This window comes from Ictalurus punctatus, chromosome 7 (assembly GCF_001660625.3).
Source record: "Ictalurus punctatus breed USDA103 chromosome 7, Coco_2.0, whole genome shotgun sequence".
Taxonomy (NCBI): domain Eukaryota; kingdom Metazoa; phylum Chordata; class Actinopteri; order Siluriformes; family Ictaluridae; genus Ictalurus; species Ictalurus punctatus.
Window position 1 is genome coordinate 20,267,550 of NC_030422.2, and position 16,939 is coordinate 20,284,488.

Genomic DNA, 16,939 nt, shown 5'->3' on the forward strand with positions numbered 1-16,939 from the left:
CTTCATTAACATTTATGTTCTCTTTGGTCTGAAATGACAACTGGAATTGAATTCTTAGAATAATAATAAAAGATTATTTCTTCTACAATAAGTTTTTCTTTTGTTTGTTTTTTTGTTTTTTACAATAAGTTTTTGTTTGCTAAGCCCATGGTTCTCAACACTGATGGTGAAGATCTATTTAAACTGCTATTGTTATACTTGTTATAGTTAAGAATTATGAGTTATTATAATTATAAACCTTCCTTGAATGAAATGGGTTTCAAATTATAGCAGTCAATCTGTTTTCCCAGATGTCACAGAAAAAAAACACATAAAATAAGCTTAAATGTCAACCTGAATCTAAATACAATTTTGCTGAAACTAGGAAGTGTCGTTAGTTTAGGAATAACAATTCAAACTCAACGCCACAGCATTGATAAGGTTGCCTCTGCCACCAACAAGTGTAGTCTTTCTTTTTACTAATTTGTATGCCAGAACATACCTTACAATATACTTCATACATGAAAGAAGCTATTGAAGAAAACCGTGCTGTGACCTTGATGCTGTCTGGATCAGTTTCAAAATCTAATTAGTTCATCTGCAGGTTACAATGATAATCCCACATAAATCCAACAAATTCAACCACTTGTTCTTGAGATAACATGCTAATGAGTATTTTGGATGGACTCGTATCTCAGCTAATCTTGAATCTTGGACATACACATGGAAAGACAGATGCATGGATGGACACATGGATGGATGGTTGGCGAAAAAACGAATGGCAAAAATTGTAGCAAGCCACAAATGGGCCTTGATTTCCTGAACATGAATGGGTAAGTAACATCTTTGCATGACAAACAGGGAAGGAACCATTGAAGCAAAACTATTTCAGACATCTGACCTTGCTGTGTTTGGATCAACTCCCAAAATCTATTCATGCTGGCTACAATGAAAATTCCGTATAAATCCTACATACGTTCAAACCACTGTTTAGATATCACGCTAACGAGAATCTCCAAGAGACGGACGAACAAATACGATGCCTCCACCACTCCGTGGCATAGACATAAAATGTTCTAATGGCTCCAATAACTGTTTATGATGGTATGTATTTGACTAATGCACCGGATATTTAAAAAGCTGAAAAATTTCAATAAATATTTAGAAAATGATGAATAATCCATGCTAAAGATATGTAATATTAATCATTAGAGGATCCTTGAATTTTGGTTTTATGCCAAAAGGGTCCCTGAAGGCAACTCCCTCCCCCAACATTTCGAAAATTATTTTTATACAGAGATTGTGAGCAAGAAATCTTCATCTGAGAGTAACAAGACGAAAAAGTTATCATTGAGTTCTCTTTGCAAATGAGAACCAAAACAAATCTGATTTAATCTGCCACATTATGTCCATATCTTACCTGCGCTCCCGCAGCATGATCCTATGTTTCTGTGTGTGGATATATTTTACACTAAGCATAATTAGTATACAGATGAGATACAGTACAGTAGGTATTTTAAAGTATAAATTATAGCAGAGTTGCTTCTAAAGCGGAAGCAAAAAGGCCATACAGTATTATTACAATGAACAGAAAATCTACCACGCAATAAAAAGCGGATTAATCTATGAGGATTAGTCAACAAGACATAGTAATTGAAGAGAATACTTTGCTGCTAGGAAAAAGTAAAAGAATATTGAAAAACATCATAAAATGCCAACAATTTATAACCATTAAACCTATTGACCTACAATTAATTTATATATATATATATATATATATATATATATATATATATATATATATATATATATATATATATAATTGAGCATTCTATTCTTCTGAAGCTTTTATACTAATTGGAATGTCCAGAAAGACAGTGAAAGCAGGAAAACCTTGGACTATATCCAGTGTAAAGATAATTGTCATAGAAAGATGGTCAACAGAATAGTAAATGGACCCGCTGTCCTTGTGTCATTTCCCAGCATTCCCTGCAGCATTCAAATAGCTGAGCTCATTGTTATTGATAACATTCGCTTTTCTCCGCTAATCATAGCTCCTGTCCTGCCCTCCCACAGCATCATGGAGACAAGGCTCTTTTCATTGAGATATCACAAAAAAGTGTCCACTCATCTCAAAGCCTCATTAAGTCACAGCCACAGCTACTTATTTAAGGCAGCGCAAAATGGAGCGAGTTCTCTAGAATGTGTCTTTCATGAGAGTGGAGTGAAAGATGCAATTAGCCTGATTTGCATGCATGAGTCACTAATTCAAGCTCTGAATATGGGAGTACATTTTGATGAATCTTCTCAAGTAGGCATTGAAATCTAAACTGCTCTTATTTACAAGCAGGATCCAGTCAGGAGTGATTTACAGCATCACCACATATGGCACGACTTTTAGAAATTCATCAGTGACGACCAGATATCGTTTTTATTTTCTCATCAGCATCATAGAATACCAGTGTTGTGTTAATAAATAAATAAATAAATAAATAAATAAATAAATAAATAATCACGGGTTTCAAATGAGATATTGGTTTCCTGTGGTTTTACTGAGCCAACAGACCAAAGCACTTTTCATTAACTTAAAATGTCTTCATCATAATGTCATATTTGCTTTTCTCAACAGGGCACAAATGGCTTTATATGATATTAAAGATAGAATATGAGATATCTAAGCCATTTTGATGAGCCACTAACGAAGACAGAGGCACAGGGTTCATTCGGCTTATTTGCTTACGTACAACCACATCAAGCGCTTTCGCTCCCTTAACAGGAGATGGGATTAGTGTCTAAGCTGCCCAAAAAGGACAAACACATAACAGATGTGAGGAGATTAACTCTCACACCTATCAATAAACCCTCAGGCTCTTCGTCAGGTTTAATGGTTCAATTGGGTTTAAGTGCTCCAAAGTGTGAAGGCTGTAAGTTTTTCCTATTTAAGTTACTATAAAATGAATTAGAATGACTGAAGTGATTTGCAAAGCAGGTGGCTCATCTTCTCACCAGAACGAAATTTTCTGGTACATGAGCAGCTTCGATTAAAGTAAGAACATAACCATGGCAGCACAGAGAGTATGATTCAACTGTGGCTTGCCTCTGTGTGTGTGTGTGTGTGCGTGTGTGAGGCTGCATCTTTGACTACATTACATACAATCAAAGTCACTCAGCACGGCATAGGAGATCGAGTTCTGACTTCAATACTGATAAAATGACTCATTGTTATGAGTTTAAAGTCACTTGCAGATGCATTATGTTGAGATAAGCTTTTTAGCCAGTTGCTTGGGGCTTTTGTCCTGAAATTGCAGTTTTTCACCATATTTGCTTGCAGGATTCTTCTTACATATGCGTGCGAGTACATATGAGCGTGTCCAGAATGTAGAGCATATAAGAAGCCCATAAAAACATGGCAAAGATTTCTTAGGAAGTGACCATATCTTGAATCTAGGTTAATTTATCGGAAGAGTCGAATGTTATTATGTTGACTTTTACCACACTGTTGAATTCTTGATTCTGAACGTGTGGAGGAATTTTCTATAACAGCAGCTCTGACTAGTGACAGTTCAAAGATCATGCTCATTCTAATATCTTATTGTTTCTATAGTAACACTGAGACCTGTGTGATAGACGGTCCAAAATTGAACTAAAAAAACACGAGAAATTGTTGATGTGGTGCATTTTTTTTCTATGAGGAGACATTGATTTAGAATTTTTGGTCTCCAGTGTCAACACTTTGTAAGACAAAACGTCTCCAGCATGGACAGTTTTGCGGTTTCTCGGTAACAAGAGGAATGAAGCACTTCAAGACATGCTGCTACTGGAAAATGATCAACTTCGTGGTAGTAATGGCATCACCCAAATCCTGCAGTTGATTAATTTACTTTATTTTATACATTTATTCATAAATTTACTTATTCTCCTTGAAACATTATCTTTGAAAATTAAAATATTGAATAGTTAATTTATATAATATTTCTTATTATTAGATTAGTATAAAACGTGAGATTATTACGCTTATTTGTAGATGTTTTTACTAAATTCACTTGCCTTGCTCTGTTGTCTAATTTCACTTGCTAACATATCATTTATACTGTGAATTTGTTCATAATAACATAATACATTATTATCTTTTATGGAAAGAGTGTGTTTGCTAACTGACCCTTTGATGCAAAGGTTTAAGGAGACCGCTGAGAAGGCCTTTATGTCCAGTTTCATGACCGTGTCCACATGTACCACCTTTAATTGGCAAGTCATCTGTGTGATAGAAGATGTGGTGGAGAATCTCCTGCCCTTCTACTGGCTCTAAGTAATAAGTATCACTGGAGTTCAGCACAATGAGGCCCCTGGGAAAGGAATTAGAAACAGGATGTCAAAAAGGGTAGGTAAAAGACAGACAACACTTTTTTCTTTTTCTTTTTTTAACAATAGACATCACTGAAGATGATTTGCATAGCTTGTTTTTAATTAAGCATCAGCAGAAGGCTCCCGAAGGCTCTAATAGTTCTGGTGGTTTTTCTTTTGCCTTCATACTAAATAACAGTAATTAAAAGTACTGTAACTAGTAGCCTTGATAGGACTGCTGTAATTGCTGGTGGTGACACTCAATTTGGTTTTTAATTGTGGCTGTTTCTGCAACACAATCCCTCTACCAATCACCATACACACACACACACACACACACACACACACACACACACACACACACACACACACACACACACACACACAGTGATAAGGGGCATTGTAATAAGTGAGTCTGTGACTGTCAGTGTGACTGCTTGGCCATGAGTGAAGCAGGCTGTACTGTGATGGTCGCTGGTCTTTTCTGTTCATGGAAAAAGACACACTAAAACCTACAGTCAGGTCCATAAGTACTTACACAGTGACACAATTTTTGTAATTTTGATGTGATTGATGTAAAGACTTTCGGCTTTAACTCAAGGCATTTAACAAAAATATTGCATTTAATGTTTTGGAATTACAGCCATTTTTGGCTTCCATTTTCACAGGCTCAAAAGTAACTGGACAAATTAACAATCATAAATATTAGGGGTATTTTTAATACGTGTATGCAAATTCTTTGCATGCAATTACTGCCTGAAATCCGGAGCCCATGGACATCACCAAATGCTGAGTTTGTTCCCTTGAGATGCTTTGCCAGGCCTTTACTGCAGTTGCCTTCAGTTTGCTGCTTGTTTGTGGGGATTTCTGCCTTCAGCTTGGTCTTCAGTAAGTGAAAAGCATGCTCAATTAGGTAGAGGTCATCAGACATTTAAGACCATTCAATTTCTTTGCCTTAAGAAGTCCCTGGGTTGCTTTCATGATATGTTTTGGTTCCATCTGTACTGTGAAGTGCCGTCCTATCCGTTTTTGCAGCATTTGAATGAATCTGAAAGTAAAAAAGTATAGGTCTATCCACTTTGGAATTCACCCTGCTACTTCTATTAGCAGTCACGTCATCAATAAACACAAGTGACCCAGTTCCAGTGGCAGCCATACATGTCCATTCCATAACACTTCCTCCACATGTTTGACAGATGATGTGGTATGCTTTGGAACATGAGCCCTTCCTTTTCTTTCTCTATACTCTTCTCTTGCTGTCATTGTGGTAAGATATCATTGCATCAGAATTGGTCAGGCTTTTTGTAAGAGTTTGTTTTTTTAAGCAAAGTCTAATCTGTCCTTTCTGTTCTTGAGTGTTACTACAGGTTTGCATCTTGAGGTAAACCATCTGTATTTACATTCATGAAGGCGTCTCTTGATTGTAGACTTCAACAATGATATGCCTACCTCCTCCAGAGTGTTCTTGACTTGGCTCGATGTTGTGAGTGGGTTTTTCTTCAACAAAGAAAGAATTCTGTGATAGTCCACTTTTGTTGTCTTCCGTGGCCTTCCAGGACTTTTGGTGATACTGAGTTCGCCAGTATATTCCTTCTTTTTAAGAATGTATCAAATTGTTAATTTGGCCTCTCCTAAAGTTTCTGCTATCTTTCTGATAGGTCTGTTTTGTTTTATCAGCCTAATGAGGTCCTCCTTCACTCCATACTTCTTTGGACCGCATACTGAGAGTCCCCATGAACAGCTACCATATGCTGTGCTTGGAAATAATGAGGAAGCAGGCCACGCCTGGCCATGAAACTGCAATTGACTGAAAAATCAGTCCATTGTCCAATTACTTTTGAGCCTATGAAAATGGAGTGACTCTGTAAAAATGGCTGTAGTTCCTAAACGGTTAATGCAATATTTTTGCTAATCCTTTTGAATTAAAGCTGAACGTCTACACTTCAACCACATCTTCATTACTTCATTTCAAATCCATAGTGGTGGTGTACAGAGGCAAACTTATAAAAATTGTCGCTGTCCAAATACTCATAGACCTGACTGTACATGAAGGGTAACAACAATGGGCCTCACTTGTCAAATAATTTTAAATTGTTCGTAGGCACATTTACACAAAAATGTGGTATTCATTAAAATCCTGTCAGAAAATCTTTGGTATCCGACAAGAGCTTTGAGAGTGTGTGTACATTTACACAGAAATAATGTATACCTCGTCTGAGCAGCTTCAACTCGCATATTTAGCATACAATTTTCTGGTTTAAATAGCTTATTTATTTCAACTGAAACCAGGTTTCATATTAATAGCATTTATTAACGAAATATTGAATGTTAAAAAAATTAAGGAAAGCAAGCTAACATCAATCCATCCATCCATCTTCTATACCACTTATCCTTTTCAGGGTCACGGGGAACCTGGAGCCTATCCCAGGGAGCATCATGCACAAGGCGGGGTACACCCTGGACAGGGTGCCTTCCATCGCAGGGCACACTCACATACACACTCACACACCCATTCATACTCTACAGACACTTTAGACATGCCAATCAGCCTACCATGCATGTCTTTGGACTGGGGGAGGAAACCGGAGTACCCGGAGGAAACCCCCGCAGCACGGGGAGAACATGCAAACTCCGCACACACAGAGGAATTGAAACCCTGACCCTGGCGGTTTGAGGCGACCATGCTAACCACTAAGCCACTGTGCGCCCAGCAAGCTAACACAAATCCATAAATTAAGAGTCATTCAATTAAGAGAAAAGAAATTCCGTTGTATAAAAGGAGGACAAATTCATAAGCCAATGCAATGAGCTGGTATTAGTTTACTGCAGGGGTTCCCAAACTTTTCCATGGCAAGGCCCCCTAAATGGCATTAACATTTGACCGAGGCCCCCCTTTCGCAAGATGTCTTTAAAACACATTAAAAATACAGGCTTCTGAATATACCCCCCCCCTTTTTTTTTATTAATAATCACATCTTTCATCTTTACATTACATTAGGAATTGATTGTGTGTGTGTGTGTGATTGTCTGAGAGTGAAAAAGAGAAAACATTCATTTATTTATTATTCACACCAAATTGTTGAGGCCCCCACTTTGAAAACCATTGGTCTACTGGGCCAGTAGTAGGCTACTAAGATTTAGCACATTCCACATTTAGTAAGGATTGAATATTTAGACTGGTATGATTTTTTTTTTTTGGAGGATGAAAGCTAAAGAGTGTAAAACAGTGTACAGTGTAGACCTCTTTTTTCCCATTAGTTTTCATGTGAAACAATTTTCTTTTCATGCCAAATTGACCTTTACTGTAATTTGTTTCAAGATTCTGTGCTCTCCAGGTGCTGTTAAGTAATATTTTAATTAGCATATATCTGAGATAAAATAATTTCCACTTCTGCTTCTCAGAAAATCCTTTTCTTCAGTTTTCATGGTGCTTTCTGTGAGCTTTTCCTTCTATAGAGTTTTGTAGGCGTCACTAAATGCAAATCGATGTTACTGAAACTTTTGTAAATTTAAACATTTTACACTGAGCATTAATTTAAACAATTGATAAAGGGGCCCAATGAAGCCCAAAGTTATCTATTTGTTTTTGCCATTTTTCCTCCCCCCATGTGTCCTACAAGATTAACAGTCAAGTTGCTCTTCTACAAAAAGTTAAGTGCTATAAGGATGTGATACATGCTAAAATAACCAAAATTTAAACTTCATATCTATTCAGCAACAGGTAAAAACATTCAGTGCTTTTAGCATTCTGCAAATCTATTGTTTGCTATTTGTTGAAGACAATTTCTGTTTATGCTTCAAGGCTTAAACTTATTACTAGAATGACAGCTGCTGTCCTTAAGCACCTGCCAAAGCAACAAAAAAAAGTGGCAAATGATTCTGAATATGTGTGGGATGTAAATTCTGATCACTGAAGCCTTGGGAAAGTTCTGCTTCACTGCGACTTGCCCTGGTGTGACCTTATTATGCTTTTAAACATACTCATGTTTCAGAAAAGCTACTAGGAATATATTTTTAAGTTCCCTGTCACTGTCGCAGGATTCAGTTTAATACATGCTGAGCATTCTGAACTCCAGTGCTGTCGATGGTGTGACAGTAAATAAACCAGTAATGCACTGAGAATACTTGATCATATTAATGAGGAAATGCTGTTAAGCTTAGACACGTTTTCTACAAAAGGCTTTGATATGATCTATTATTATTTTATCTTCATTAATTGGAAAAAAGCCCTTAGCAATATGTGTAGAGACAGGCTCCTGGGGTTCACACTTAATACCGCTGTCATTTGGATATGACTATCAAGCATGTTCTAATAGTCTGAACATTGTCGAGAACACAGCAAATGTCTGATGATTGAGGACTCGCGTATCTTTCATCACTCTTTCATCACATCACTTTCATCACGCTTGCATTTTTAATGTGCAACTTTAAGTACTTGATACCTGTATGACGTATGCATCGTATGACTACTTCTGTTCAAGAGCTTTATCTCTAAGCAGGCAATAGCTGCTTTCTCAAACACTGGCTCAAGCGTGATTCAATCTCAAATGAGCTTTTGGAAGAAAACAATCAGCAGTGTGCTTTGAGTACCCACAATACACCATGGAGTCGCCATGGGTTTATGACTGGGCCACTGGGTTTATGACTATACAATGACCTTCCATCTTTCAGTGACTGCTGTTCTCTTACACTCACGAGCACTTTATTAGGAACACTATACTAATACTGGTTAGAGCCTCCCGATTGTGCTTTTGAGTATGATCACTTACGGAAAAAGGTCATTAGTAACACTAGTTGTTTTTGACACGACACTTCAATTGGGACTAAACAATTTGTACACCTGAAATAACAGAAGTAACCATAGCAGCCGGAGTGCATTAAGCTCATTTTAGGATCCGAGTCTAAATGGATGCTTTCTTCATATATTTTTGCTTTAAAGCACACATTACTCACACAACCAATCACTCACATACACACATTCATAGAACCCATAAACAATTACACAACCACAAACATTCCAGCAATACAGCACATAAGAGTTAATGCATTTTCTATTCCATTAGCTAGCATTACTTACCCGAGACACAATACTAAATAAATTGAACTCATCATGGCCTTGTTTTGACCCAGGATAATTCAATTACATAAAGCATCCAGCTCATACCTCACTCCAGAGCATGTGCTTAGAGCAACCCAGGAAGAAGAATGGTTCTTAACACTTCCATGATAGAAGCAATGATGATCCTAAATAGAGAAGGAGAGAGAGAGAGAGAGAGAGAGAGAGAGAGAGAGAGAGAGAGAGTCAGAAAAAAAAGAGATAGCATTGTGAATCATGAACCGGATTCAAATCAAGGCTATATGCTTCAATCTAGGCTGGGGTCTCTAAGTCCAGTCCTGGTGACCCCGTGTAATGCATTGTTTGGTGTTTTTCCTGCTTAAAAGGCAGCCCCACTTGTATGAATTATAAATCAAAAAGGATTTTCAACCCTATTTTTTCATGGACATGCCTATACTTTCTCCAAAGTCAAAGCGTCGCCCATTGCCCCTTTTACTGTAGATAAAATCCCTCATAATAATCATTCTCTTGAGTCTTCTACCAACATTTGGGAAATAATGGCACCACCTTAATTTTCTGAAACAGATCCAGATTGTGCGGGGGCGTCAGTCTTCGGCTATTTAAAGGGCTCATTCAAACGATTAGACCGTGAAATTAGCTCATTTATTTGAACAGAGAGGAAGCAAGGCGGGACACTCATGCACAGCGGACACACAAATCAATTGTCACTGGAGACACGGGCTGACAATCGGAGCTGCTGACAATCTCATTGGCTATTCTGCATCAGGTTAATGCTGCATGTCTAGCACTGATTAAAGGTACACTTTTAATAGAAATGCCTCGTAAAAGGATTCTAGTTAGGGCTTTGGGCAGGGGAGAAAAATAGAATAGTAGTTCTTCGTTACTGCACTTAAGTACTATTTTGGAAGATTTGCACTTTACAAGTACAACCCCAATTCTGAAAAAGCTTGGACAGTATGGAAAATGTTAATAAAAACAAAGAGAAGTGATATGTAAATGTACTTTGACTCGTATTTAAATGTATAAAGATAAGGTATTTGAAGTTTTACCGAAATCAACTGCATAGTTTTTTGAAGGTAATCGTTTATTTTGAAATTGATGCATGCAACACATTCCAAAAAATGTAGGGGAAATTTAGGACTAATAGCGATGTGACAAGTTGAAATAAGAAGGTGATGCGAAACAGGTGAGGCAACCTAGTCCTTCAAGAGCAAGGATGCACAGTAAAATCCCTAGTGTTGAATAACACCCAGAGTATTCATTTGTGTCCAATGGACTTATATAAACACTGTATTTAACACTCTGGGTGTTAATTCAACACTGGGGATTTTGCTGTGTGGGTCGAGGCTCGCCAATCTGCAAACCGATGTGTCAGCGAATAATCCAACACTTTGAGAACAACATTCCCCAAAGACAAATCGGTAGGATTTGGCGCATTTCACCTTCTACAGTGCACAATATAATTAAAAGATTCAAGGAATCCGGTCAAATCTCAGTGTGTAAAGGGTGAGTCCTCCTCAATGTCAAAATCTGCATAAAGGCATTGTAAAATTAATCCATGTGAATCCATTGGTTTAATCCCAGTTTTATGAAGCGATACGAATGCTTCGTGTGCACAAAAAACACAAAATGTATTCACAAAATATCTTCGCTTCAGCATACATCTCCAATGCCTGTTCACTAGAGAACGGCGATGTAAGCGTTTTGTGTTGACGTAGTGTACTACTTGAGTAGTGTGTTGAAATTAGTAGTACTTCTCGACTTTCACTTCAGTAGATGTTTGATTGACTTAAGATTTTGACACAGTAGCCATCTTTTTACCGGGGGGGGGGGTTGAATCTGTGCGTCCTCGTGGTGGAAAAACAAACACAGTAGTGACAGAAATACTTAATGACTTGGAAGCTTTTATGTGAGAAATACTTAATGACTTGGAGGCTTTTATGTGAGGCTGCAGTGGTAAAGTGTCTGACGGCTGTAACCACAAGGTCACAGGCTCTGAATAGCCAGCAACAGTGTGAGGTTTAGAGCACAGAGAGATAGCAGGGAAGATATTATCAAACTTCTCATTTCCTCACCTAAAAGTGCTGGATAAACCTGCCAATATTCAGCACAGGTTATGAATCTAAACAGCACATCTCTTAAAATGCTTAAAATGTTAATGAAGTTAAGCCACAATTCAGAGTTTCTTCATTACATTCTTTTCTGCAAAAACAGCTGAATCAGAAACCAAATTACTTGGTAGATTAGTATCATATTAGCTAACTGAAAATCAAGTGAGATTGGAACACATGGAATTGCTTTGGGGTTTGTAGGTTTAGATATACCCACACCACATAACCATTAAGAGGAAACTGACTTAAAACAGTCATGCAGCATAAATATTTTCTGTCGGAGATACAGATTGGATAAATCAGGGACTGTTGCAGCTGTTATGTTTGTCACATAAACTCTTTATCTCTCTTTTTAGAGTCATCCCACTGACAAGCTCAAAACGATTACACATTCCAATGAACAGCACTAAATTAGAAGCACCACATGGTTTAATGTAGATGATATTTTCCTCAAAAATGAGACCAAGACCTTTTTATAAAAAAAAGGGCAGTGGCTAGCACTGAAAGAGAGACTGAAATTAGCAGCTGCGATTCCTCCCCTGCTTCCTCTAACAGCTGAAGCAGATGTTTCCTAATAAAGAGACAGAGCTGTACTCAGGAAGACACTCAAAATGAAATAATGACTGCCAGCCAAAGGTGCACCATTTAGTTCCTGTCTTGATTTATGCCAGCAAATTAGAAAAGCTTTGAACAGTCTTTAATAACTACACCTGACATATGCATCTCAATTCTGATAATGAGTGACTGTGGCATAACAGTACAATCTGCCAAGCGCGAGATTCAAATTCAATTTATTTTTTTTGATGCATGACTTTTTTATTAACATTTCTAATGAAAGGACAGTTTTGCTGAATAGGTGGGAGTGAATGTGTAATGGGTGTCTTTACAAACTGCTAACTAATGTTAAATCAATTAGAATGTTTGGAAGTACTTTCTTACCGTATTTAAATCTGTTTTTTGTTGTTGTTGTTGTTTTTTTTTTTGTTTTTACGTACCTGGACGTGAGCGTTTCTTTATCCCAATACTTTTCTCTCTCTAAAGGAAAACATCTATTTTCTACTCACTGCACTTTCAAACACTACATCACTACAAGTTTTTATACTTATAATATTACAGCTATTGTGTTCCCACATTTCTTGTTTTCATGGTGAAAGGATGACAAATTTATAGTCAGTAGGAATAATCAGTATGTTATTTGAAGCAGATATCTCAACCTGAGTGAGGAGAATTTATTTAGATGAGCAATTGAACTTTTACTTGAGTAAAGAATTTAGGTAGTTTTACCACCTCTGATTAAAACGCACATGCACACACACAAGCTTTATCTGGGATCTCTGAGATTGAACAGATTGATCACCGAGGTGATCTATTAGATACTCATTTGCATATTGTAGGCTTCTACTATATCACTATGCAAAGGCTAATAGTGCAGGAAAGATTGATGAATGACATATTGCACACCCCTACTTTTTACCCAATACATCAAACAAAACATGAAGTAAGGAGCAGGATTGAAAAAAACACAATTGTAAAATGGTTCCTTTTGCTTCCAGTCGGTTACTTTTCCATTTTCTTTTCTTTTCAATTGAAGCAACTTCTTGTGCAGCAGCAACATATCCATAGCAAAGAGCAGAATACAAAGCAGAATATTTTGCTCATAAATATAAGAAATATGGCAATATGGTAATTTCATATTAGATTGAATTGTTCGAGCCATACTTTAAAAAAAAAAAAAAAAGAGCCATATATAAACAGGCATTTTAATGCAGTTTGCTGATATTTTCTCAAGTAATTTGGAAATGGTGATCAATTGAATATATAGTTTCTGCTGTGCAGAGACCTTTGCGATGGCAGCGAGGCAGGATGTGTACATGATGTGCTAGGCACTTTGATCAGTTTCTCATCTTAATTGAATCTGGCAGTTCACACCACACGAGCATACGACAGGAAGATAGTGCCTCACACCTTTCTGCACAAGTGTGCAATAAACTGGCCCAAATAAAACTGCACTCTGCAGCAGAAATAAATACATTCTGAGAAACAGGGAGTGACAAAGGTTGCTGCTACTTTGAAACGCGTGTTCTTGATGTACAAAAGTGTTTTCAGTAAAGTAGGTTGCCCTTTGTACCATTCAACATTCATGGCTGATATGCGAATGTGTGTGTGTTTGTGAGCACAGAGCACGGGATGTTGTTTTCCAGCTAAACGATCATAACATCATATGACCTAGCATGTGAAAATAATGCCCTTGGGAGGAAGAAGGTAGAGAGAAGCACAAAAAAACAGACAGACTAAAAGAGTGAGAAAGGGAAGAGAGAGGAAGAGGGTGTAAATCTCGCTTACAGTGTGACTGTTAGAATAGGTAACTGGCCGGCTGTCTTCTTCGTAGTGAGTCGCAGTGAAGTCTTTAGCCAGAAGTTCCCTAAAACACACACACACACACACACACACACACACACAAAGATAACAAAGACAAATGTTTAAATCGGAATCAAATCATTGACATTGAAAGCACTGCCAACATAGCACCGTGTTCATTTCCTCTGGTGAAACATGGTGAAACAGTTGTATCACTCACTATCTTGTTGAACATATTTCCTCTACAGCAGATGGCCAAGTAAGTTGCAGATTAATCTAAAGAGGTCTCTCAGCAACCCATGTGATTTTCATCAAAACACTTAGCTAGAGTGATAATATGTTTTGCTGGCTTTGCTGTCCCAGCTTTCTGCGGCCAAATTCATTAGATCCTGAGGACACTATGGACTCTACAGAAAAAGAGGTTAGTCTTGCACATTTTTGACTGGCTGAAGATTAAGAATTAGATTTTTTTTTTTTTTAAAAACACACACACACAGACACCATAGAGATTCCAGAATAGCCACCAAGCCTTCTGTCCAATAGTGTATCAAGGTTTTGAGACATGGGGTAGCAAAGGATCAGAGACAAAAACGGACAACATTTAAATATGTATGGGACGAGGTTGCATTTGTCCTTAATACAAAATGAACAGCCACGTAATGACATCATGACACTGGCTTCGTCAGGATTCAGTAAATTACTTTGCTATGATTAATTAAGTCTGCAAAAATTTCATAAGACTACTAGACCGCTCTGAGGTGTTATTTGAGGTCAGAGTCGGGGTAGCAAGGCTTATTTCAAGAATAACAACCCTGTGCCACCTACAGTATATAGCCATTACCCTGCATCCATCTATTCAATAAATCTTCTTTTTAGAAGTGTAATCTTTCTCATCATGCTTTCTCACAAAACACATGACAAGAAGTGAATAATTTAAGTCAAGTACAATCACATGCTATTCAGGCTGAAGAATGTGGAGGAAGAGAGAGAGCTGAGAACTTCAAGAATAAGGAATGACAAGAGTGAGACATGAAAAATATGAGTGTCTGATCTGAAACTTAATCCCCACATTAACCCACCTCCCTCCGTTCCTTTCATAGACACACAGTGACGCCTGCTCGTGATATTATGTGAGGGATAAAATCTAAAAACCTAAGATCTATCAATAGCTCCACAATGAAACTGTTATGGTTGAGTAATGCATTATATCATGAGATCCAATCAAATGTATACTAATAATAATAATGATGTGGGGCAAACTTTAAAAAAAAAAATACTGCCCCCTGGGGGCAGTGGCAGTGGCTTGGCAGTTAAGGCTCTGGGTTACTGATCGGAAGGTCAGTGGTTCAAGCCCCAGCACTGCCCAGCTGCCACTGTTGGGCCTTTGAGCAAGGCCTTTAACCCTATCCACTACAGGGACGCTGTATCATGGCTGTCCCTGTGCTCTGACCCCAGCTTCCTGACATGCTGGGGTACGCGAAGAAAGGAATTTCACTGTGCTATAATGTATATGTGATCAATAAAGACTCATTATCATGAAATACACACACTTACAGGCAGATAGGCAAGTGTTTCAAGTCTATTATGTTCTACTGGCTTAATGCCATGTTTCCTCTGAATACCAAACATACATCCATTTTTTTGTACTGCTTATCCTACTCAGAGTCTTGGGGAGCCTATCCCAGGGAACTCAATGCACAAGGCAAGGGGACACCCCGGACATCACTGGGTACAATCGCACACACATTCACACACTGCAGACAATTTGGAAAAGCCAATCTGCGTACAGCGCAGAGGAAACCCCCAAAGCACAAGGACAACATACAAACTCAATGTATACAGGGCAGAGGCGGGATTTAAACCCCCAACCCAAGCAGTGCTTGTATAATTTGTACCATGATTAGACAATGTGTGCTTAATCGTTATAATTTTAGTTTCTCCTCCAAAGGCATTTTGGCCAAAAAAGAATGATTGAGTAAATATTCCCCCTTCACGTTCAAGTTGACGGAATAATATCAATAATATCAGCTCAAATGTAGATCAAATCTAGTGTGTGTTTCCCTCTGTATAGTCACCTGACATGACTCTCACTCACAGGCTGCCTGAATCTACAGTCTGTACTAGAAAGGAATCAGCCCTATATAGCCTCGCTTCTTTGTATCATTCTGAGTATTTTTCTATTGACCATTGGAAGTGCTGTTGCGCCAAAAAAACAACAACACATGAAGACATTTGGTAACAGCAATCTGATGTGGATGCCAAAAATGAAAACTTGTATTGATGTCTTTCTATCCTTGAAAGACCCTGCTAGCTCATTTATGCATGTATATACACTAGTATACAAACCTGTACACCTATACACACACTGTAGAACAGTCATGAAAACACACACACATGCACATACACCCTGTCATGTGTGCCTGTCAAGCCCCAAGCTGTTGTAATTGCAGTCTCTGGGTTGTGTTTGGCATGGCAAAGGGAGTGATAGATGGCTTTTTGGCTAAAGCAGTGCAGCATCTGCATGGTGCCCAATCGCCGCCAAAGTCACAAATAAATAGGCATCATAAGTGCAGCTGGTAGAGGCTGGAGCAGAGGCGTGCCCTAAAGCCCCTATTTGCTAGTCATTATCCACTGTTGCTGAATCTAATGGAAAATAAATTATACATTGCAGGACATTCTGCAATAACCGAATGACAACTAGTGTTAGGCAGCTGGACCAGCCCACTGATTTATATGTGTTTGCCTCTGCACATTTGAGTGAGACCGATCAAGAGAAAGAGTGAATATCCATTTCCTAAATGCATGGCTGTATCCGAAAAGAGGTCCTTCAGAGAAACGCAGTAGGCTTAAAACCGCCGTGGGTTTTTTTTTCCTTCTTGGGAAATTGCACTTCCATTTTCAATCTTTCTAAGTACCCAAAACTTACACCAGAATACAACACTGAAACAACACGGATTGAAATCATACGGCACTGTGAATAGATATCTGAAGCTGTCAGAGACTGTAGCACAGAATAAAATAAAACTCACCACATGAATAAAGCGATCACCCAAACAACATGATCATTAGCATT

The 16,939-nt window shown here is 38.1% G+C and overlaps 1 protein-coding gene across 1 annotated transcript in view; it reads right to left on the minus strand.

Annotated features, from left to right (window-relative positions):
* The window catches only part of adam19a (ADAM metallopeptidase domain 19a), an 85,119-nt gene that overhangs the window by 24,710 nt on the left and 43,470 nt on the right, over positions 1 to 16,939 (minus strand). The window contains exons 4-6 of the mRNA XM_017472033.3: positions 13,852 to 13,930; positions 9,485 to 9,564; positions 4,139 to 4,322 (exon numbers count right to left, since the gene is read on the minus strand). Coding sequence (XP_017327522.1) covers positions 4,139 to 4,322; positions 9,485 to 9,564; positions 13,852 to 13,930 — 343 coding nt within the window. The remainder of the gene's footprint in view (positions 1 to 4,138; positions 4,323 to 9,484; positions 9,565 to 13,851; positions 13,931 to 16,939) is intronic.